This window comes from Embiotoca jacksoni, unplaced genomic scaffold (genome assembly GCF_022577435.1).
Source record: "Embiotoca jacksoni isolate LCO1_2020_lvr unplaced genomic scaffold, fEmbJac1.0.p SCAF_16, whole genome shotgun sequence".
NCBI lineage: Eukaryota > Metazoa > Chordata > Actinopteri > Embiotocidae > Embiotoca > Embiotoca jacksoni.
The window spans coordinates 3624611-3647287 of NW_027185296.1; the positions used below are offsets into that span (position 1 = coordinate 3624611).

Below are 22677 nucleotides of genomic sequence, written 5' to 3' on the forward strand. Positions count from 1 at the left end.
CTTTTTATTTCTAAGTATCGCCTTTTCCCACCCTCATACTGTAGTACATCCTTACTTAAGCTTCATTCTCTATAAATCACTCTATTCAATTTATAGTTATTGTTCAATTCTACTATATTTCTAGTTGGAATAAAAAAAAACAGCATTCTTTAGGACAATAATGGCCATGTTGGTGTTATTCTCAGCGTATGAAATTGTTCTCAAAAATCTATAAATAAATCTAAATTGTACAGACCAATACCGGCAATTTATGCTGGCAGGCTGCAGTGTACATATACTGATGCACTTCACTGCCATTTCTGTGCAATCGGACACAACAATACTATGATGATCGAAGTACCACATAAACTTGAATTACTACTGTTGAAACCTTACATGTTTAGTTTGATTTCACAATAAATTTCGCATCAATGTCATTTTAAATACTCACACATAATAACATAATTGGCGAATTCAGCGATTTCTCAAAGATGACAAATTAAAGGTCGCATTTTGTACAAATTTAGATTTAGATTTATTTATGCTTCATAAATACTGTGAAAGTGTCAAAATGCTCAGTAGACGGAAACATTGCATTCAGCAACTGTGCCATTTGGACTTCTGAAAGTTTGTGATGTCACAGACTCACGCTTATGTTGCATGTTCCCCCTTAGCAAGACCTACTGTCAACCTTTTATATGGAAGAAAACAGTAGGCAGTCATTTTGTTCCAGAGCTAGCAAGCTACAAGTCACCAAAAAAAGAATTGGTTGGTGTGGGCATTCACCTCCCAGAAAAGGGTCAGGCATTCAGAAGGGAGGGTCAGTGATATCATTGTGCCTTAAAGACACAGACTGTTGTTGGCCGAGCTGCAGACGAAAGCTGAACAGAGAAGATGTAAAACGATAGCGAGACGGTTTTTGGTGCTTAAAACCACAAAATATATTTTTATGAACGTCAAAACTGTAAATAAAACACCAGAATAGTTTAAAATGCAGGACCTTTAGCACAAGTAGTGATATATAATTCAATGGAACGTGTGCTTGGCATTATAACCAAGAATTGTTTTTAGAAACATGGGCAGTATACGGGGTCAGGATAGTGATTTCAAAATGGGTTACTATCAATGAAATTTGAAACGGGACAAAAAGCAATGGTTTATCACGTCTACCTGTATCATCTGGTAAAGATATTTGTTTTGCTTTCATCTGTTTGTTGGCCGGAGACTGTGATGACGCAACCACCTTTTATCTTGATCACAATTTAAGCCAGATAGTCAAACTCTTGGCTGTTTGGTTCATGGTTGTCACAGTGAATTGTTACTTAATGATTTGGGAGACATATTTTCACAGTGTAAATCACAATTTGAGTGAAAGAAATACTTAGAAGGAAAAAGGAAAAATGTCAATTTGGTGTACAATCTATTTTACTTTGTTTATATCTGATTGTACCACATGTTTTCACAGTATTTATAGAGCTGTTTCCCAGCTCAGCAGACACAGATATAATAAAAGATTAAACCATTCAATCCTGTTCATTCAGTCCAGTGTTTCTATCCTTACACTCACTTCACACGTCCTGTATCATTTTACCAACAAAATCCTGAAAAACCTGTAACACAGTACATCTGTGCGTTCCTCCACAGAACAGCAAACACACTGTCAAAGTCCATGGAGCACAGCAGAGCGTACCGGCCTGTGTAATGCTGTGGAACAAGCAGCAGGTATTTGTTAGTTAATCAGAGTTTGAATTAAGCTGGAGGCTGAGGCTGCGTTCAGGAGCAGCAGGGCTGTTTTGACTAAGCCATCTCAGCAAGGGCCCGGTTATGGAGACTCCCAGCATTTGTAAAAGATTAGCGGCCTAGTCCTGATGTTCTGAGCTCAGGTCAGGCAAAGTGCAGGGCTTGGGACACAAGGCGAGCTTCACCCTATCTCTCCCATCTGCAGCTCTCACACACCATATCCACTAGTCCCGGTACATGAAACACACTGAATAATGTGATTTAAGGTTTTGGAGTGGGGTTTGGAGTTCGCTGAGGGGAGATTATACAGAAGTTGTTCCTTGAGAAAGCAGCATTACCAGGTTGACAGACATCCACTCGGGTCATGCCACGGAGGCACATACAGCATATGGAGAGTAATAAGCATATCAAGATTGCCCTTTTAGCAGTAGTAAAGTTTCTGACTGTGTACCATCTGTACACACTAGACCCTCTCTGTCGTGTTTTGGTTGGTTTCTGTTGCATGGCAGTGTGCTATCAGATGTGAACACTTCCAGTCAGAGTATCTATGTTGAATAGAGGAATAACAATAGCACACATGCTCTCAGTCCATCATTAGCCAAAAGACTAAATGAAAACCAACTGTGTAGGAACAATAAAATAATTTGTCAAGGGAAAAGGGTGCAGATAAATTCTGCAAAGCATTTTCCAATTGGCCGAGGCTCCGGTACGCTGGGCCAACTGCTCAGCACCTGGCTGTCATGGCTCTGACACTGCCTAATTCATTTCAAACTTTCAAACACATGCTGATTAGATCATTGTCGATGCAGGCTGAAAGTGCCTGATTAGTCTTTTTATCGGTGTTAGTCAACATGTGACTGACTTTTTGAGGGCAAAAGTTAGATAAACAGACATGAGAGACTGGAGAAACTCGTTCTGCTCCCCTTTCTTCACTCTATCACTCCACTAAATCTGTGACTCAGCTTTAGTGAGGACATTCTGGAGAAAAAAAAAAATCCAGGCACTCATCCTGAATATTTTTGTCAAAAACTCCTGGTGAGATATATAAGAGACATTTCCTGCTATAATGGAAGGCTTTTTTTGGTTTCTGAAGCAGTGTGAACTCAAGTGCCTTGTCTGTGTGGATCTAAGAATCTCTGTATCCATTTCAATGTGAATAGATCTCATGGTGATAGTTTTTGGCTTTGTTGTAAAGTTGAACGCTGAGCCAGTGGAAAAGGTGTAGATGTCAAGCCAGCACGGACAGCTATGAACTGGTTCCTATTAGTACCAAATCTTTTAACTTCTATTTTTTATTAAATTTGAAAGAAATCAAGGTCTGGAATGCCTAAAATGTGGTTTTCAAAGGCAAACACTTGCCTATATACAAAACCTAATCATATACATTATGTGCAAATGCACTGATGGACAAAAACCCTAAACTGTCCAAAAACCATTAAATGACCATATTATCTTCTTATGATTGATATCATTGTTAAAAAGCAGCAGTGGCTCAGCATTTACTTTGCCAAGTATTAACAATTCTTACTTTATAAGAACAATGTTGTGGGTCCTGTTTTAGAAACACGCAACAAGTGGCTGACCAGTGTTGCAACAGACTTCATCCTCGAGCCAAAAAGAGCTCAAACTTAGAAACACAATGTATTAACCTCTTCATTCGAGTTTCAATTGTATCTCTGCTCCAATTATCTGGCAAAAATAATTGATTAACTTTTTGTGTTCAACTTTCACATTCAGAGTTCTACTTGTTCCATATTGTCCTCCACTTTGACCAAAACAAACAAACAAACAAACAAACAAACACACACACACACACACACACACACACACACACACACACACACACACACACACACACACACACACACACACACACACACACACACACACACACACGTCAGCTCACTTCTGAAAACAGCCAACAACCAGCCCCATAAGAGATCATAAGTGCACAACATGATGTTTGTGTTAAGCAGTGTATTATAGCAGCCGACTTCTGGGTCTTGGGGGGAATGTTAAGCATGTTAATGAAGAGTGCTACATACTGAGGCTATTACTCGGTGTAATATGGACCCATTTAACACACTAACTGCACAGCCCATACGAGTGGTACAAATGGAGAAAAAGGAGTCCTACATTTAATTTTGGCAACAGTAAATCAAAGAAGGACGGAACTGATTGTCCTTAACGATGCTTCCAGGAGGATTTTTTTTTTTACCCGTTTAAGATTGCAGGAAAGCAAAGCCAACAGAATGAAAACTGCACAGATTCTTTCAAATACAATTTGTTGCAGACAACGTGAAACAGACAGATACAACAGAAGCCAGAAGATAACAGATGTCTCTGCTGTTTCAAGTGGAAACTTCTGGACAGAGCAACCAGCTCATCCGTGAGATGCGGTTTTCAGTTTCCAGAGGGTGAAATCAAGCCGACATCTCTAGTAGGCAAAGATATCAGTACAGCAGCTACAAGCCAGAGTCATTTCATATTCCCTCAACTCCTTGTTTGGCAACCGGTCTGTCGATGACACTTAAACAAAGGCGCTGATGTAACAGACAAAAGGAGGAGGAGAAAAAGACAATCCTTGAATTTTCTAAGAAAATAGAGAAGGAATATCAATCAATAAAGCTCAGTCTGTCCTTTTAAAATGTTGCATCCTTAAGGCACTCATCTGTCTGCAGTTGTGGTTAGATAACTACCAGGTGTGAGGGTGTGAGGCTGTGAAAGAACATAACATTCTTGAGGGAAAAAAAAATTGCTTTTAACAAACATTTAAAACTATACAAGCCAAAAAGGTTATGGTCTTTGCCGTTTTAGTATTTCATGGGAAGTTCTCATACAGAATATATTCCCACACAATCAAAATAAATTTTTAAAAAAACCCGAATGCACTCCACAACACCACATCATGGGAAATTGCATCTTTTTTATCACACACTCTATCTCCTTGCTCTGATATTAGCCCACTGAAAAAGAGCCTTCCTTTTCAAATATAATTGTCTGAAAAAAGTCTGTAAAAATAACCCTAAGCATTGCAGATCACAGTGCTGGCATGGCGCCTCTAAACTTTATTAACATCTAGAGTCGGCCTGGCGAAGTTCCCAGCTCCCTGCAACACGGACTTACAAGCATTAACCTGAACCCGGCAGCAGCATCGCTTTCCCAAAATCCTCCACTTCCTCCCATCACGCAGAACGGTGGTGTCCAGATTTGCTACTAAAAAAGAAAGATTTGGAAGAAACACTTATCCACCTGTGCTACACTGCTGACATTGGATGAACGGGATGATATCACTACACTCATAAGAGGTCTCGACTTCAACCAATACATAAGCTATTATAAATTTAGACTCAAAGATTTCCTCTTCAGTGCCTTAAAATATATTCTTCAGAAAAATAATTCTACAGATAATGTGATAAAACTTGGCTCTCTGTACAGACGTAATACACATGAATATGGAAGCCTAAATCAGCAGGGCGGAGAAGTTGTCACGTTCAGGGTTTGTGATTGATGTCGACCCACATTACTCAGACAAACAAGAGTAAAGCACTTTTTTTTCCTGAAAGCAAACCTCCATTCCATCGTTTCTTTGTGCACTTATTAGTCCTGCTGAGCAAGTTAATGCAGCTCTGGGACTGGACTGCATTGCACATGACTAGAGAATAACTAATTCTTCCAGAACGCTGGGCTTCTATTAACGAGCACTAATAAAGTATATAAACTGCACTATTAGACTTTATAATGTTTTTCATAGTCCTCTGGGGCAGCGCCAGCCAATGGTGCGGTGAGCTGACTGGGCACTGCCCCATGGCAGCTTCCTGGCAGAGACAGAGAGAGAACAAGAGAGAGGATAAAACTCAAGCTTTTTGGCTGCTTGCTCCTCCGCTCTAATGAAGGCATTAAAACAGCTTCGGCTCGCATCATGTTTGCCCGTTTGTTTTTGACCACTCAGTTGAAGCCAATGTTTGATTGGCTGACTGATTAATAGCCAACATGACCAACCTTGTAAAAAAGGAAATTTCAGACACCATTGAAACAAGTTCAGTGTAAGTTTTCGCGCATTTGAAACTGTTGTTTGCGGTGAGTTTAAATGTCGACCTGCTTGGATTTAGACTCACCAACATTTATGTGTTGTGAATGTTACTCACATGCTGAGAGAGATGACTGACATGGATAACCAAAATGACTCTTTTCTATTCACACAATCCTACTCCTTGTTTAGGGAGGTCAGCGATGCCTTGATCCTCATGTCCACATCTTTCCCCTTCCGTGTCTCACTGTCTTTCTGTCTCCCTCTCCAGCTGCGAGGGCTCAGTAAGCTCTCAGCCGCTCACGGCGGACGGCTGTCTTTACTGCGGCAGTCAGAGTGGAGCGGATTTTTCTGTGATGAAACACAGTAGCGTCGAGCCAAGAAAAGCAAGTGGCATAGTCGACATGTAAATCAAAAACCCACCCATGTGCTAAGTCATACACAGCAGAGGTCTGCGAGAGGAGTCACTGCTGTCTGAAAATGCATGAGTAATACAGACTCTATAGACATGTGGTCAGCTGCTGCATGCCTATCCAGGCAAACAGAATCAGAAAAGAAGAGAAGTCTCTTTATCTTTTCTACAAGGAGGTAACGTTCTCAAACAAATCTGGTGTGATTCACAAGACCTGGCAGCTTGTTCCTCTCATCAGCAAAAGTGCATGAAACTTTTGTGAGTGCTTCTGAAGGCAAGCCTGGGGCTAAAAATACATTTTTATGATGACATATCTGAGCCAACTCTGCAGTTTTTTCTTGATTAGGCTGAGGCCCAGAGCACATTTCATCTGGTATTCCAGAGATATTTCGACACTTACTCAAACCAGATCATATTTTTGCTGTGTGACTGTTTGGATTCATTGGCAGAATGAAAGTCAGAATGCCTTTGGTTAAAGTGAGATGCCATAGTCGTACCACACTGGTCATATAAAAATGAGAACATTTGACCTTACTGACACTGACAACGGAGAAGGAAAAGGAGTGCAAAGCTCAAACTCGAGGTTTTGCGTCTGTATGTACTGGCACGTGTTCATTCTGCAACTTCAGAGGACAACTTTAGATGATATTCAAGCACAAAAATATCACAACCTCACATAAATCTCCCTCTTTCAATCCAACCTCAGTCGAGTTGATGCAACACTCATCTCTTCCTCTGCCACATATCTCCCATTTCCACACACGTCATGTGCAACTCTGGCCAAGTTTGATTAAGGTGAGTCAGCTGAGCAGATGCTCGACCAGAGGTGTTCTCTCCCTCTGCAGTGGCTGTGACTCAGGAAGAGCTCGGATTCCATTACCCAGCATTCCCTCCTCAGCCTCTCAGGCAGACAGAGGTTTATGGGAATACCGTTGCAGAATCATCACCGGGCCCTTTCCTTTATGAATCAATGGAACATGCTGCAAACATTACACCCTGTAACACCCTTCCAGGCAGCACCCTCACATTTGCCCATAACTCACTGCTGAGCTCATGCAATATGCAAAGATGTGGGCTGAGGCTCTTTAGCTCATGGGAATGTACTGACTAGTGAGAAAACCCATGAAAAGAATGCTACTATCACTGAACAACTACGAAATACATAAGCAGGTCCGCATGTGTACTTCCACAAGATGTAAATGCACAAATGCAGAAAAGGAGGATGTCTGACTTTAAGGATTTGTTGACACATTCCATGTAAAATAAAGCTGGGTGCGAAAAGTAATACCAAAAATGTATCTTTTTACTATCTGTTCTAAAGTAGTGTTGGTCAACCTCAGCAGTAAAACTAACTGACCCAGAAGTTCAATAAAAGGTCAAACTTCTTCCAGCAGCAAGAGCAGCAGAGTGTTTGTGAGGGTCGAATAGTCTTTGGCAGAATCTGGGAGAAAAGGCTGCTATAAATTTCCTTCATGGCCTTTACTTTTTGGCATGTTAATCTGCAGTGTTTTTGAGAGCTTCAGTTATTCTGTTAAACACTGAACAAATTGATATTTCAGAGCTCCAGTTCACTTATTCTCCTTTCAAGATAGAAGTGATCTGCAGTGGTGCCAGTGATCCGGTATCTTGCTGACAATTCAGGAAAAAAAAAAATACTATTCGTATTGAAAAAGAAAGTAATGATTATAATTTAAATATTAAAGGGAAAAAAACTCGGGGCACATTCTTTTCCAGCTTTGCTCGAATTAAGATGACATGATTCCTTTTTTTTTAAGAAAGTTAGTTTATATTTTCTCCTATCTGAAATAAAGATCTGGTTTTGGTATCAAGTTAAAAAAAAAAAAAATCTCTAAAAACTGCACAATGTAATATACAACTTCTGTGCAAAAAAAATAAATAATATTAAATTAACTAATCAGTATGATTATTTTCATTATTTAACTGTTGCAATACTGGCTGGAAACTTACGACTTCTACCTGATGGCCTTTATGTCGAGACTTATGACCTTTTAATATGAGACATTATTGTAGATTTTAATTGAATTTGTCAAAGCAGACTATGACACTTTTAAATTAATAATCCCACAGTCGCTCCATAGGACGTAATAATGCTCTTGTTTGCTACACAGAACTTTATATAAGAAGATCAAAGCAAGGACTGATTACAGCAGTACCAGTAGGCGGAATTCAATACACGTGAATTATTTGTTCTGCATTATCTGCTCACTTGTTTCCCCTTGGTGATCAAGCCATGCATTAGAGACACCCCCACCAAAAAAAAAATACTAAAATCCAAGACAAATAAATAATATCTTCTGTGTGTACATCAAAGCCAGACTTAGAGCAATTATAAGCCTGAAGTCCAAGGCAATTTAGGAAATTCAAAACCCCTTGAAAAAGCAAAAGCAAATGTTTTTCCCAGAATTATACTTATATAAACATTTTATGTGACACTAATGTAATGATTTACTCTTCAACTACACACACACATATTTTAATGTGAATGCCAGTTCCCAATTAGAAACACCATATTTTTGATGATGAATAAAATGGATATTTTTGTAAAGTGTAATTACTCATATATTTTCGATTTTTTTTTTTTTTTTATGACGAGACGGTACTATTTAACGTTACTATAACATTTAGCTCATCCACATTTTCTCCTGTCTCACAGACAAAATGAATGCCAACTATTCTTTCTATAAGGGAGAATAAATAAACCACATAGTCTGATTAGAATACTTGACTGTACCAAGAGCACTTAATGTCTTTCTCACAACCAAAACTATTCACAAGCTACTGGGAGACTGTCATTAAGCGTTTGACACTGCAGAGGCTCAAAGCAGCGGCTGTAATGGTCGGTTGTTTCTCATAACAGTCAGATTATCGCCCCACAGTCTGACGTCTACAAATCCTGCTGGGGAAAACACAGGAAACTAAGTCCGTTTGAGGGAATTCAACAGTGGTGCCAGTACGACCTCACCACAAAAAAAAAACTGTGCACGTATATGTGTGTGTGTGTGTGTGTGTGTGTGTGTGTGTGTGTGTGTGTGTGTGTGCGTGTGGCACATGTGTGCATATATGTATGTGTTCAGGGTGTATGCTCATACAGGGTCTGTATGCACAATATAAGAACTGGGTTTGTGTGCTCGCAGGTGTGCATGCTTCATGTATAAAGACTGTGTGCAGAGAAAATGTCACATGATTAAGTATGTGTTGGTAAAAGACGACAGAGTACAACCGAAGAAGTGTGAAAAAAAAAAAAAAAAAAAAGTTCCAGCAATGATCAAATCCAAAAGTCCATTACTCATCATTTTAACGGTCTGACCCAACAAACAGACCTCTGCATTTATCTGACAGAGGGAGTGTGGGACTGCAACACACTCGCTCCTCTAACTCAAACACCCTCCTCAAATAAGCCCAGTCTCAGCAGCATCGTTGTGGCCAGGAGAAACTTTAGTACGGTATCAAATGATGCTAGAGTACACACTCCATTCAAACCTGATACTCTTTTTCAAGAGGGATCAAGTGTTTTTCTTTGCAAGCTAAATATTTTCTTTGCTGGTGGGCACTAATATTTATAGCACAGTGGACTAGCAGTGTTGGGTCGATCTGCCGCGGTTCCACTCATGAAGAGCAATGGTTTCCAAAACCTAAGCACCAGGTGTGACAGGAGACACCGGGATGTGGGCCTTATTGGACTTGATGCAAAGGAAAATATAGAGCAAGTTTCCTTGAAATCATGCTGGAAACAGTTTTTAAAATACAAAAATACAGCAACAGGGAGGTTGCATAGACACGGATACAACTTTTAAATAAAAGTTGTTCTTATTTTCGTCTTCAGACTACCTGCCAGAATCTAAGTCTGTATCACGTCTTATGCGCTCACTCTTTCCTCAACCAAATTCTGCCTATATTCACACACTTGTAAACACTCATGCACTTTTTCTGACAATAAAAAAATTGACATACTGTATGGATTTGTAGTTTGGAAGTAATTTAAAAAAAACAAACAGAAAAGCAGTGCTGAATGCTTCACAGTATGTCTCAGTATGCCACAGCTTTCCTCTGAGGATCAGATGAAACATCACTTCCAACATGTGGATCACTTTTATTACTGAGTAATAGTTCACTCTTTTTTTTTTTTTTTTTGCTATCGCAGAGTAATAGTTTAAAGGTCAGAAATCTCCAGTCTGAGGTAAGTTCTTCCTCCGCTGTCTCACTTCCTTCAGGATAAATATTACCAGTCTGTGTTTTTTCAGAGATTCCTTTCAGTATAAATCTAAAGTAATGGTGGAGAATGCAGCTTAAACTCCCGCTCTGTCCCCAAATGGGAGTATGTAACACGATCAGCCTGAAATGAGGCATGATACAAAAGACTGATGAGTACTGAGATCACTCTCATACTCCATGCTCAGCAAAAGAGACGATAAAACAACAGAAAGCTGCCTGAAATACAGCACATATGGAGGCTAGAAATAGCAACCTCAGGCATACACCTTCAACTGAATCAAACTTATTGAGCGTAACTAAAATATAATGCGAATTTGAATTATTTTCTAATTCTGAAACACATGTCGATGTTGAGCTGAATCAAATGTGCTTAAGAAATTGTTAGATCAGGTTTTCAGCTTCAGGAAAAGTTTAAAACTCTTCTGAAATGATAAAAATGTCACTCCTCACAGAGGCGGAACAAAACAAATGTATGTGTCTGCTTCAATGTTAATCTTAACAACATAATCCACAAGCACACAACACATCTTGCATTCCCACAGTTTTACGGGAAGCGAGTTCAAAAGCGTCGCAAAGACAATGAGACGATTCATTCTGGTCCGGGATGCTGGGGATGCAGGGCTGAGGGCACAACTGTGCTCCAAGAGAACTCATAAACGCTGAGACACATTCAGCAGACATATGGTTTGTGTTTGCGAAGAAGAAACAATAATCAAATCCGTTGATCCTCTTCTTGCTGCAAGGATGATTGCTAATATAAAAGTCTGCTCAGTCTAATCATAATTTAGGATGGGGCTGTAATTACCTCCGCCCTCTCACAACAACACTCTGTCTAAAACTGGATGGAGCAGGGCTGCCGGGACTCAAAGCCCAGTTTCCACTTTCGATGCTATCGGTATGACAGTGCTCATATCATCTGAGCAATTGTTGTTTTAAAGATTTATCTTTCGCTGAAGAAACCGAGCAATTTTTTTTTTTTTTTTTTTTGGGATCAAAAGTGGAATCAAATATGAATTGTAAGCAATTAAAGCATGTATTACTTTTAGGGCTGATGCTGTTTTAAAATTAAGAGAAAACAGATAATATATTTAACAAATTTATGATTCTGTAAATAAAGTTTTAAACTGTCAGAGAGTTGCCAAGTTTTTCCATATTTTGCCTCACATCCACTCAACTAAATGTCTTATTAACATCCATGGAGAATGCACTCTTGCTTTGCAGCTCCTACACACACACACACACACACACACTGTACATCCCTTCACATGGCAGAGAGGAGACTTTGATTCTCGTGTTATTTATGAATTGGCCCATGATCCAAGTGAGCTGAGTTTAATTATCAGTCCTATAATCCACAGCTGCAAACACGGCGCTCAACACAAACACACAGTGCAGCTGCATCAAAGGATGCTCTGGAGGAGCCATATGCAAGCAGCTTTTAATCAATCTCAAGTAACCTGAACTGATAATTGGTCAAATTGGCAACACTGACACCGCTGATGTTGGACAGAATTTACCACATTACATTACGAATGATATTTCAATTTATCAATTAGGAAATCCAGTCTGTTAATTAACACCGTCGCCTCCAATCACCTCAGCAGCATCCTTTAAAGACGGCGGGCTGCGATCACGTAAGGAGCCTACCTTGCGCCGGTGGCGGCAGAGAGAAGCACAAGCGCGCAGTTTTGGCGGACAGATGCGCCTTCTCCTCGGAGGCGGTAAGTCGCTTCGGGCTGGAGCAGTTCATGTGGCTGTCATGGGGGCTCCGGCAAATCTGAGATCCAAAGCCCGCGGTGCCGGCTCGCCGCGCACAGATGTCTGCCTTGCTGCCGTACACGGAGAGCGCCAAGCCGGTGAAGTCTGGGAACGCCGGGGTCTGACAGTGGCTGACCATCCCGAACAGCGCTGAGGAGTTCTGCATTGATGACTCGGCTTTCCCATGCAGTGTGCTGCTCGCATTACCTGCGCACGTGGAGAGGAAAGTGAACACATCGCTGCAAACTGCATAAACAATGCTGAGAAAAACGGTTTATTTTTTATTTTTTTACATTTTGTCCGTAAAAACACGCATTCAATTGAAGAAGACGTATCAATACATTGGAAGAGCGAGGATTTGGTACACCTACCTTGTCCAATTAGCTTATGAGGGACAGGAAAAGTCCCATTGCGCACATCAGCATGTTTATCAAACTGGAGAGGAAATCACATGCAAACCGGATCGATAGCATCCTCTCAGTGAGGATCAGACATCAGCATCCCACGCGTCCCCCTCTCTCTCTTTCTCTCTCCTCCTCCTCCTCCTCCCCCCCCCGCCCCCCTCCCTTTTGTGAGATTGACACCCAATAGCTCCACTGGTCTGCAAGATTCAGGAGCGCCAATGAAGACTGCATCCGTGTTTCTGTGGGAGGATAAGATCTGGATCAAGACGTTGTAGTAGTAGTTGTAGTAACTCTCGAGTTTGTACGTGGCCAAGATTTTTTGCAAGATCCTGCGCATGCATGTGGGATTCTTTGCGCACATTCAAGTCCTATCTAATGGCGTGTAATCTGCACGATGTGAAACATGGACAAATTCATTCACTGCGCGTTTTGTCTTTGGTCGCCTATATTGTGCGTTATCACACTGATCAAATGTATTGCTTTGTTTAAAAAAAATTAAAAAAAAAAAAGAAAGTACTGAAATCCAGAGTTTAATACGGCACAATCTCTGGTAAAGTTTCTCACCGTTTCATCACCTATCTATATTTCAGGTGACCATATTTGAATAGATTTCCATGCTGTTACTCCAGAGTGGATGAGTTTAATTTCGACAAAAGCTGGATATTTCAATACGTTTCCCTCTTATACAGCAATGTTTTATTTACGCTGCCTTTCATGTAAATTTGTACTTGAATTGTTTCGAATTTGCATATGTACCTGTGATCTTGCAGTTCATTATGTTTGGTTGATTTGTTAGCAAATATATATATATATCGTTGACAGGCTGTGACGTTTTGGACTTCCGTTGGAAAAACAGGATATAAAAAAAAAAAAAAAAAAAAAAAAAAAAACACGTGGACAATAAATTTCCCCACTTACTGTTCTTCCCCGCCAAACATGCTTTGATCCCAAGCTGCTTTTTCACTGGAGCAGCAGTTTTCTCTGGTAAAATGCAGGTGCGCTGCGCCATCTGGTGGCCTTTTACGTGGAAGAGACCATCCTGAGTCAGGATAAAGTTGCCAAAGTCAGCGACAGCACGCGTTATTGTTGCTGAGCAAATGATGGAGGCTGGACAAACATATCGAGGTTAACACTGTAGAGGGAGAGTGGTGAGGAGCAGCTGTGTTTATTTGTGGAAATACAATCTGCGATGTCGGCGGTGGAAATACGGAAATGCGCGACTAGAATAACAGGATGGTGTGTTGCCTTTCCGTACTGTTGGAAAAATATGATAAACAGGAACGACGAGAGTTAGTGAGATATGCCATGTTATGAGTACAGAAAGAGAGAGAGAGAAAGAAGGCTTTTTCGTCATAGAGTGGGAGCCTATATGTTACTCCTCCTCCTTTTTTTTTTTTTTTTTTTGCTGTGCTGTTATATTATTTAAATGAGAGAAAGCATTACATATCTTTGTTGTTTACATTGCATTTCATACCCAAATTATTTCTATAACCCGACAAAATTTAGAAGCCTCTGCTTGAATTAAACTTTGATATTAAATGTATGTCACAGTAACTCTTAATAACAATAGAGCTTAATTTCAAATTTAACTCCTCTACTGGTCACCTATCTGTGTGGGAAATAACTTGCCGAAAACAAGAAATATGGGAAAACCCTACGGGTCTATTCTATTCTATTCATCCCTCCATGTTCTTCTCTGTGCATTAGAGTTAGGGGTGTAAGAAAATATTGATACCCTTTCACAATATTATGTTTGGTCACACTGTATCGTTTCTCATTACAGGATTGCGGTTCCTTTGCTGAGCCAGCAAAACACATCCCTTACTGAGGATGTGCAGTTCCAAAGTAGAAAGCATAAACTATGTCTTTGACTGCTTACTTCACTCACTATATGTCTTCTACCATATAAAACACATAACAGAGGCAATGTGAGGGGCCATCGGAGGGGTCTAAAAATATTTGATAAGTTTGCCAATTGATGATATGAATCTCGAGTGCAGCCAATGTCAAGCCAAAGTGTACTGAAAACACATCTAAATGGTGTTGATATTGTTCTGCTGGGACTGTTTTCTTGCTAAAAAACAAAAACAAACTAAAGATAAGTCATGCATAACATAAACTAGAGTTAACCAACTGCTATTTTTTTTTACAGTCAAACCACAACCGGTTCCATAAAATCCTGCTGTTAAGTGAAGATGAGTGCTGCCAGAGAACGAATGAATGAATCTATCCATCATCAAACTTTACACTTGTCATTTTTCAAAGAAGTCAACTCCTCAGCAACGGCAGGGAAATAATACACAACGTTAAACCGAAGTGAAGAGCTGGACTGAGGAGAGACTTCATGCACGACAGTGACTCACTGTTGCCTCTTGACTTTCAGTGGTGTTACTAGATGGAAACTAAATCTGACATATAAAGCCAACAAACGTTTGGACATCTCTACATCAAAATCCACATTAATGACTCAAAGTAACAATAAATGCGTAAACACACTTCAGGCGTCGGTAGGCCCAATTTAAACTCAGCATACGGAGGGGAAAGAAGAGCAGCCGGGACGCCGACGTCACTTTTTTTTTTTTTTTTTTAATCAACTAAATGTTTAAGAAGCCAGGCTGTTGTTTGCCAAAAACAGACAGCTAACAATGAGCCGCCAATACCTACTGCAAAGCTGACTCCCTCATGGCGAAGCTGATGTTCATTGTGAGTTTTGTTTTATCCTCTCTCGTCTCCCGCAGCTGCAAAACACCTGTGGCCTCAATTTACTGCGCTGCAGACACAGTTAAATAACAGATTACTAAATGGCGTTGTCTGTAGAAACACTGGATTCAAATAATGATTTCATAAACATCTGTAAGGAGAAAATGAATGCTTTACTAAAAATCTCTATCTAAAAATAGCATCAATTCGTAGTTTACAGGAAAGGTAAATGTAGAAAAGCACCTTCGAGGCCACGTGGAATGAAGCACACCTTATTCACACCTTCGGTTGCACGTCTACAAGCTGGAAAGTACGGATCACACAGAAGGTCCGTGAATGCAGCAGTTATCAAACTCCAGCGGGGTGGGTGGAGACCGACAGTGTGCAACAGTTTGGCTGCAGACTCCGTCAAAACAAGGATTCACCACCAAGACGCAAACATGTTCCTGAAAAAACTGTTGGTTTATTTATCGACAGCAGGCATGTTCTGCTACCTGATAGCACTCAGCCTCACACTTAAGATTATAAATGTTTTTTCTCCAAGCTTCGCCAGGAAGCAGATCCTCAAAATGGGTGAAAATATCACCATGACCCAGAACCCCAGATTTAAGTATGAGGATTGGGGTCTGACTTTCATGTCTTTCACTTTCCTTAAAACTGCCTGTCGGCACATGTGGTTGGCCCTCGGACAGGAGGCGTTTGTGGGGGGTGAAGCTCCAGATTCACCTCTGGTCACCATGGACGGAGAGAAAACCAACATCTGCAAGTACCTGAAAGGTGAGTGACGGACACTGAAGGTCTCCAGCTTCAATTCCGGTAGGATCTTTCTGTGTGCCCACGTTGTTGTGCTGTGTGTTCTCTGCAGACAACAGACCGCTGGTACTGAGCTTTGGAAGCTGCACCTGACCCCCGTTTATGTACAAACTTGATGAGTTCAAGCAGCTCGTCAAGGACTTCCGCGATGTGGCTGACTTTCTTGTGGTCTACATCGCCGAGGCTCATTCAACAGGTGAGAGAAAAATCGAGGGGCAGGTGAGGGGATTAGGTTCTTTACATTAACGAATGGGTACATTATTCTTCAAAATCAATAGCGGAAAAAAAAGCAAGAAAACACCCTTTTATTTTATGTAGCTTTTTTTTTTTTGTAATAATGAACATTGGAAAAAAAAGAACTCTTGGAAGTTTAGATGATGGATCCGTGTCCTTGATGTGCTTTACCCCCAAATATACAGGATAAACTATATTTAGTAATTACTGCCAACATTTCACATCCCAATAAAAAATACACTCCTGTTGTGGAGAATTTTTAAGTGCAGCTGATACAATTTGGACATTTAACATGAATTTCTGCATGACAACTTAAACTGATAAAGCTTCTTTTGACTTCTGCCATAATATTTGACCAAAAGTCTGACGTTGGGTCTTTTATCCTTAACAAAATGATGAAAGTAAAAGGTCCTTTAAGTCCATGAGATGGAGCTCTGTGCTTAGATATGTAACACTTCCTTAAGTTTGCTGTTCTGCTGCATTTTGTATTACTTCCATGAAAACACATGCTTTGTCTTTGTCTCAGATGGTTGGGCCTTTGCCAACAACCTTGATATCAACCAGCATAAGAGCCTGGGGGACAGGCTTTCTGCAGCACAGATCCTGGTGCAAAAGGAGCCCCTGTGTCCCGTGGTTGTGGATGACATGAGCGATATCACTGCCATAAAGTATGGCGCTCTGCCTGAGAGGCTCTACGTGCTGCACGCTGGGAAAGTTGTCTACGAGGTGAGATCTGTGCACCACTGACCCAAAGACAAATTCTTGAATATTTATTACTGCATGTGTTCGTAATTGAAGAGATTCCAGGGCAGTGAAAAGGGGGGAAATTCTTTCACTAATCACACATTGCTCCTCTCACGCAATCGCGTGACTTCAAGTAACACCAGCGTTATGGGTGTGAACGTCCCTGCACTATCTCAACTCACGCTATGGCGTGCTGAGGAGCAGTGACAGATAGCAGAGTGCTTGGCTTGGAGCCAGGTTCATGACAGCCATGCCAGAAATGTAGATAACGTGACAAAGACTCAGAAGTGTTATGTTGGTTGTCCTCTGAATCTCATTTAAAGTGGTATCTTCATGAAAATGGTGTTTGTTATGCTTCATTAACGTTCTTCACGATGCTCCCCAGGGGGCGCAAGGGCCTTGGGGCTACAAGCCACTGGAGGTGCGCTCTTTCCTGCAGAAGATGAAATAAGAAGGTCTAAGAGGGGGTGCCTTTTAATTAGAGGACATGGGCATCCACATTGTAACCATTCTACAATATATCATTGATATACTCCTACTACTATCAGACTCAGATCATATCAACACTTAATTCTACAGTGTAGTCTCTTTCTGACATCAACTTGTACGAAATTTGCTCTCCTGCACTCTGAAAACGGATGTCAGCCTCTGACCTTGAACTCAGCTTTCTGTGTTTCTTAGTGACGGTTACAGATTAAACCGTCGGCCTCTGTAGCCAGATGAAGTGAAACGCAGCGATATGGTCCACTCAGGGTTTGTGTTTGAGGCATTACAGAGTGTACAGGGGATACTGTGTGTATGTCCATGTGTATTTTTTTTTTTCTTAATTCTTTAGTTTAAAATTCCAGTGAGTACGTTTTCCACTTCAACAGTCGGATATCAAGTATGCCATTAGTGCTATTTTACCCTCGTGCACCGCATTAAAGATTTGTCAATAAATACTCCAAAGTAATTCCATAGGCAGCTGCGTTTTACATGACGATTACAGTGCAAACCTCTGGTAGCTGTAATTTGATGAGAGATGACTCAAAAAGTAGGCTGCCTCGGAATTATGTGTGAGCATTTAGTTTGACACATTCCATGTATAGGAAGCATCTGGTAAAACAGTTCTTATTCAGAATTCTTAATTTATTTTTGTAGAGGAACATTTACATTATCCTATAGTAAAATTACCTGACGATACTCTGGCACAGGTTGGTCATCAAGTTATTGTCTTTCCAAAATGTTCACCGTTTTCCTTACCTCTCCTTGCTAGCCAGTATAGCCGACATGGAACAGTTAAATCCCACTTTGCTCAGTTCCTGGATGTTCCACATTTTGTCCATCTTTTTGCCCTCAGAGTAAATTATTAAAATTAAATGTCACAGAAACTGTATAAAAGCCATTGTTTGACACACTTTTGTAGCTGTACTGTCTCGTCCGAGTCACTGACTCACCAACTTTTTCCGCCTCTGACTCAATAAAGCAGAATAACATTGTTGCCAAGCTGCAGAGGTCATGTTTCTTAATAGAAAATAGTTTCAGGGTATTTGTGTTGACACACACAGCAGCCCTTTAACCACATGAGATTATGGCTGTTGTTTGCTGTCTTGTCTGGAATTGATAAATGTCTTGCACGGTATGTGGATTACCCAAGTTTACACACAAACATGAGTTGTGGAGTGTGTGGTGCTCAGGCCCTGATGCGAGTTAATATCTAACTATCTTATCTCTACATATCAGCTGATTTTGGCATCAGTGCTTGTAATGTTATATAATTTAATCAAATGAGGGTTTAGGGCAGGGGTGTCAAACATAGGGCCCGCGGGCCGGATCCAGCCCGCCAGGGGGTCCAGCTCGGCCCGCCGGATGACTTTGCTAAGTGTGAAAATTACAGAAAGGCATACATTGCATTTCTATGAGAATATGGAGGTTTATGAGTACAAACGTTTTGTAATTTTTTTTTTAATCGATCCAGTAATTGCTTCAAAAACAGCGTAAATGCGACGTCTGCTCTGGAAGCAGAAGCGCTCGTTGCCACAGGCAGCCGCGCTCGCTGCTCGCTTTGTGACGCGTTCGACGTCAAACGCGTCACAAAGCGAGGGAATCTGCAGAGGAGAGCCGGGGCAGATAAACAGTGGGCTGATGTCTGAGTTTTTGGTCTTTATGTTTCTAGTTTATTGTAGAAAGACCTTAAAATAGGGTTTATCATCCAAAAACCTTCACCAATGATTTAAACATAGAGAAATATTGTCGTTACGTATGCGTTATTATGCTATGATTTTACTGGTCAGGCCCACTTGAGATCAAAGTGGGCAGTATGTGGCCCCTTAACTAAAATGAGTTTGACACCCCTGGTTTAGGGGTTTGTCAAGGTCTATGTTTCTGGATGAAAGTGCGAATGGTGAATGAGCACGGTCGGGCCTGTAACTATTTTGATAATAGACTGATGGAAAAAAAGATTTGTCTCTTCCTCTTGTTTGCATTGTGGCTCCAGAAAGTCTCTTGTCAAGGAGGCTCCGAAAAGTTTCTTGTGTTTTCTGTCTTATTTGCAAGTGATTCCTTTATTGTTTTACTTTCCGCATCTAATTGACGACTCCCCTGTGTCCTTATCTTGTGACCTACAACCAACTCTGTATTACCATATGAAAGCAGATACAAAGGGAATGGGGGTGACTGTCAACTGTTTGTCACACTGTATAAAAGCTGCCCTAAGGAGGAGTGATGGGAAGAGAACTGCTGGGGAGAGCCCTGCTGGGGGGGAGCACTGCTGGACACCTCTCTTTGAGGGTGCATGTAGTTGCTCCTTCTTGCAAGAATAAAATGTCCAATGTGTTTGATTTTGAACCAAGCCTCTGAGTAATTTTTCTAACATAGACGATTCTGTACTGTACAAGTTTTTGGTTTTCCTTCAGTACATTTATACATTTAATTGACTTTCCTCTTGTCTTTGTTGTATCCTTTGATAATCTGCTCATATATTTAGGTTCATTTTAATATGTTCTGTAATGTAATCATCCAATAAATAAAAACAGCACAGGTGCTAATGTGCTCCCTGACTTGACTAATTTGTGTAAAAGTGACTGTAAAAGTAAACTCCAATCAAAGCCAAATTTTAATATGTGCAGCTCAAAATAATCCGGTGGTATACAAACAAATAAGAAACTAAGGGAGCCCTCATTTTTACCAGTCTACTACATGGATATGGTAGTGAACAAAGCAGTTTTGTGTCGCTACAGCTTGTCATAGAGTAGGTTTGGCTCCTGCCCAGCCAGGCCACATCCTGTGGAGACCAGCCAGCAACAGCTTAGCCTCGTTTCCCTTTGTTAGACAGGAACCAGAACACTGTCGGCTCCCCTCCACTGCTAAGATTCACATCTGAATTTTAAAGTACGACGAAACCCTGGATGTGCAGTATGTATAGCTGCTTGCAGGGAGTGTATATACTGTGTCGAGGCTATAGGGCTCTGCAAAGAATGAGTCTTCACTCGGGCCCACCAGAGGGCAATGTGAAGTCACAAATAGCAACACAGACAATTAAATGTTTTGCCTTTAGATACAGACTTTGGAAGGGCAAGTCTTGCTTACTGTGTATTAGCTTCAAAACCAGTTGGCTTTTAAAAATATTTTTAACTTCCTTTAATGTAAAGACATCAATTGGTTTAAGATGCACTGTATCTTGCCTGCGTGGAACAATCTTGACCAGTGTGACCTTTACATAAAGACAACAGATCCATCATCTGTTTCACAGTAAATTAATACATTTTCTGAAGGGATTAACAGATAGAAAAGGTTATTTTTTTGCCTTCTTGTGATGTTGAGATTGGAAATCTGGAAATAAGTAAAGACGGAAAAACAGAAGATAAAAGAAGTTGCAGAAAACCAAACAATTCACAACAAAGGTCACTCACCATGTAGATCTAGCAGCGGTTCAAGCGAAGTGTGAAGATTTAGTGCACTGGGTTTAATTGTCATATAAAGTCAAGGGTCTCCTTCCTGGCTAAGCTTTCAGTTGAGTCCCACTGCCTTCTCCAGCAGGTGGTGATAAATGGCCCTAGAAAACAGGTTCCCAAACGTTTCAGACCATCAACCACTTTGTACCAAACCAAATTGTCCCCCCCAAAATACTGCACACTGCAAAAAGCAAGTTTTTTTTTTGTTTTTTTTTTCATGTGATAAAACTAATAGATTTTCCCATTCAGCTGTCTCAAAGACAAATTAACAACAACACAATCTATCTTTTGGTATGTGGCAGGAAACTAAGGTTAATTTACCAAAAACTTTTATGCGTCCACAAATAATTTCTCCAGAGCTTTTACGACTTGCTCTGCTTTTCAAATGTCTTACAATATCGATAATGATCCCGAACAGAGATTGCCATCCAGACAGTGTATGAGGGGAATAACTTTGGTACTGGCCCACTGGAGTGGTCCCAAAACCTGATTGGGGAAACGCCACATCCCTCTTACTTTCTCATGTCAAAAGCCTGTTCAGGTCTTCCTTGCACAGTGTTTCCTCTGTCTCTGCCTCACGCTTCAGGATTTCCTTTTGTTGATCTGGTGGATGTGGACTACAGCACCCCCTGGCTTCACTGCAGGCACTGTTAAGTGAATCCATCAATGGTCTGCTGAGGCTTGTGCATCCTTCTGGCTACAGGCTTGTGTAGTAACAACCACAGGAGAGACCTACTTCACCTGTACACTTGTACCTGCCACTACAGGTAGATATTCTGTGCTCGTAGCGTGACTGCTTTGTATTGTGAAAGCTGCAGATGGATCAATGAGATTTATGTCGAAATACTATGTATATGTGTAATTTAAGCATTCATTTGACACTACTTATCATGTCCACAACTTAAGCAGCATATTCCAACCTGACTTACTCTAAATGAATGTGAATCTATATTCATTCATCCATTCATTATCTGCTGCTTAAGACAGGGTCGGGTCTGGGTGGCCCAGATGTCCCTCTCCCAAGCAAAGTTTTCCAGCTCCTCCTCCTTGTTGATCAAAGCGTTCCCTGGCCAGATAAGATATAATCCCTGCAGCAGGCTACAGGTCTACCTCAGGGTCTCCTACCATTAGGATGTACCCAGGAGGCATCCTAATCATGTTTAAACCACCTTGGATGATTCCTTTCGACGTAAAAGGAGCATCGGCTCTCCTGCAGGCTCCCTCCAAATTTTGGAGGTCCTTACCCTGCCGAAGGCTGAGCTCAGCCAACCTGTGGAGGAAACTCATTTCAGCCATTGTGACCACAGGTGAGGGTCGTAGCGCAGATCGACCTGTAAATCGAAAGGTTTGCCTTCAGGCTCAGCTCCGCCCTCACCAAAATGGTCCAGTACAACAAGTGCTTTGCTGCCGACACCGCATCGATCCACCCGTGAATCTCTCGCTCCATCCTACTCTCACTTGTGAAGAAGGCCCCAAAATACTTTAACTCCTTCACTTGTGGCAGAAGCTCGGTCCGAACCCGAAGGGAGCAATCCACCATTTTCCAGCAGAGCACCATGGCCTCAGACTTGGAGGTGTTGACTCTCATCACAGCCACTTCACAATTGGCTGCAAAGTGCCCCAGCGTACGCTGAAGATCACGGTCTGATGAGCCCGACTATACATTCATTCAAAATAAAAACAACCCACACAGTCATA

General features: G+C 41.1%; 2 protein-coding genes across 2 annotated transcripts in view; one reads left to right on the forward strand and one right to left on the reverse strand.

Moving 5' to 3' along the window:
• Positions 1-12575, reverse strand: part of LOC138198706 (zinc finger protein GLIS1) — a 70935-nt gene extending 58360 nt beyond the window's left edge. Inside the window, exons 1-2 of the mRNA XM_069150286.1 lie at positions 12524-12575; positions 12042-12359 (exon numbers count right to left, since the gene is read on the reverse strand). Coding sequence (XP_069006387.1) covers positions 12042-12318 — 277 coding nt within the window. The 5' untranslated portion in view covers positions 12319-12359; positions 12524-12575. The remainder of the gene's footprint in view (positions 1-12041; positions 12360-12523) is intronic.
• Positions 12576-15649: 3074 nt separating this feature from the next.
• On the forward strand, positions 15650-20085 carry dio1 (iodothyronine deiodinase 1). The gene is made up of 4 exons (XM_069150288.1): positions 15650-16033; positions 16122-16265; positions 16830-17029; positions 17433-20085. Exons 1-4 carry the CDS (start codon positions 15697-15699, stop codon positions 17496-17498), a joined length of 747 nt encoding a protein of 248 aa, XP_069006389.1. The 5' UTR covers positions 15650-15696; the 3' UTR covers positions 17499-20085.
• The last annotated feature ends 2592 nt before the right edge of the window (positions 20086-22677 follow it).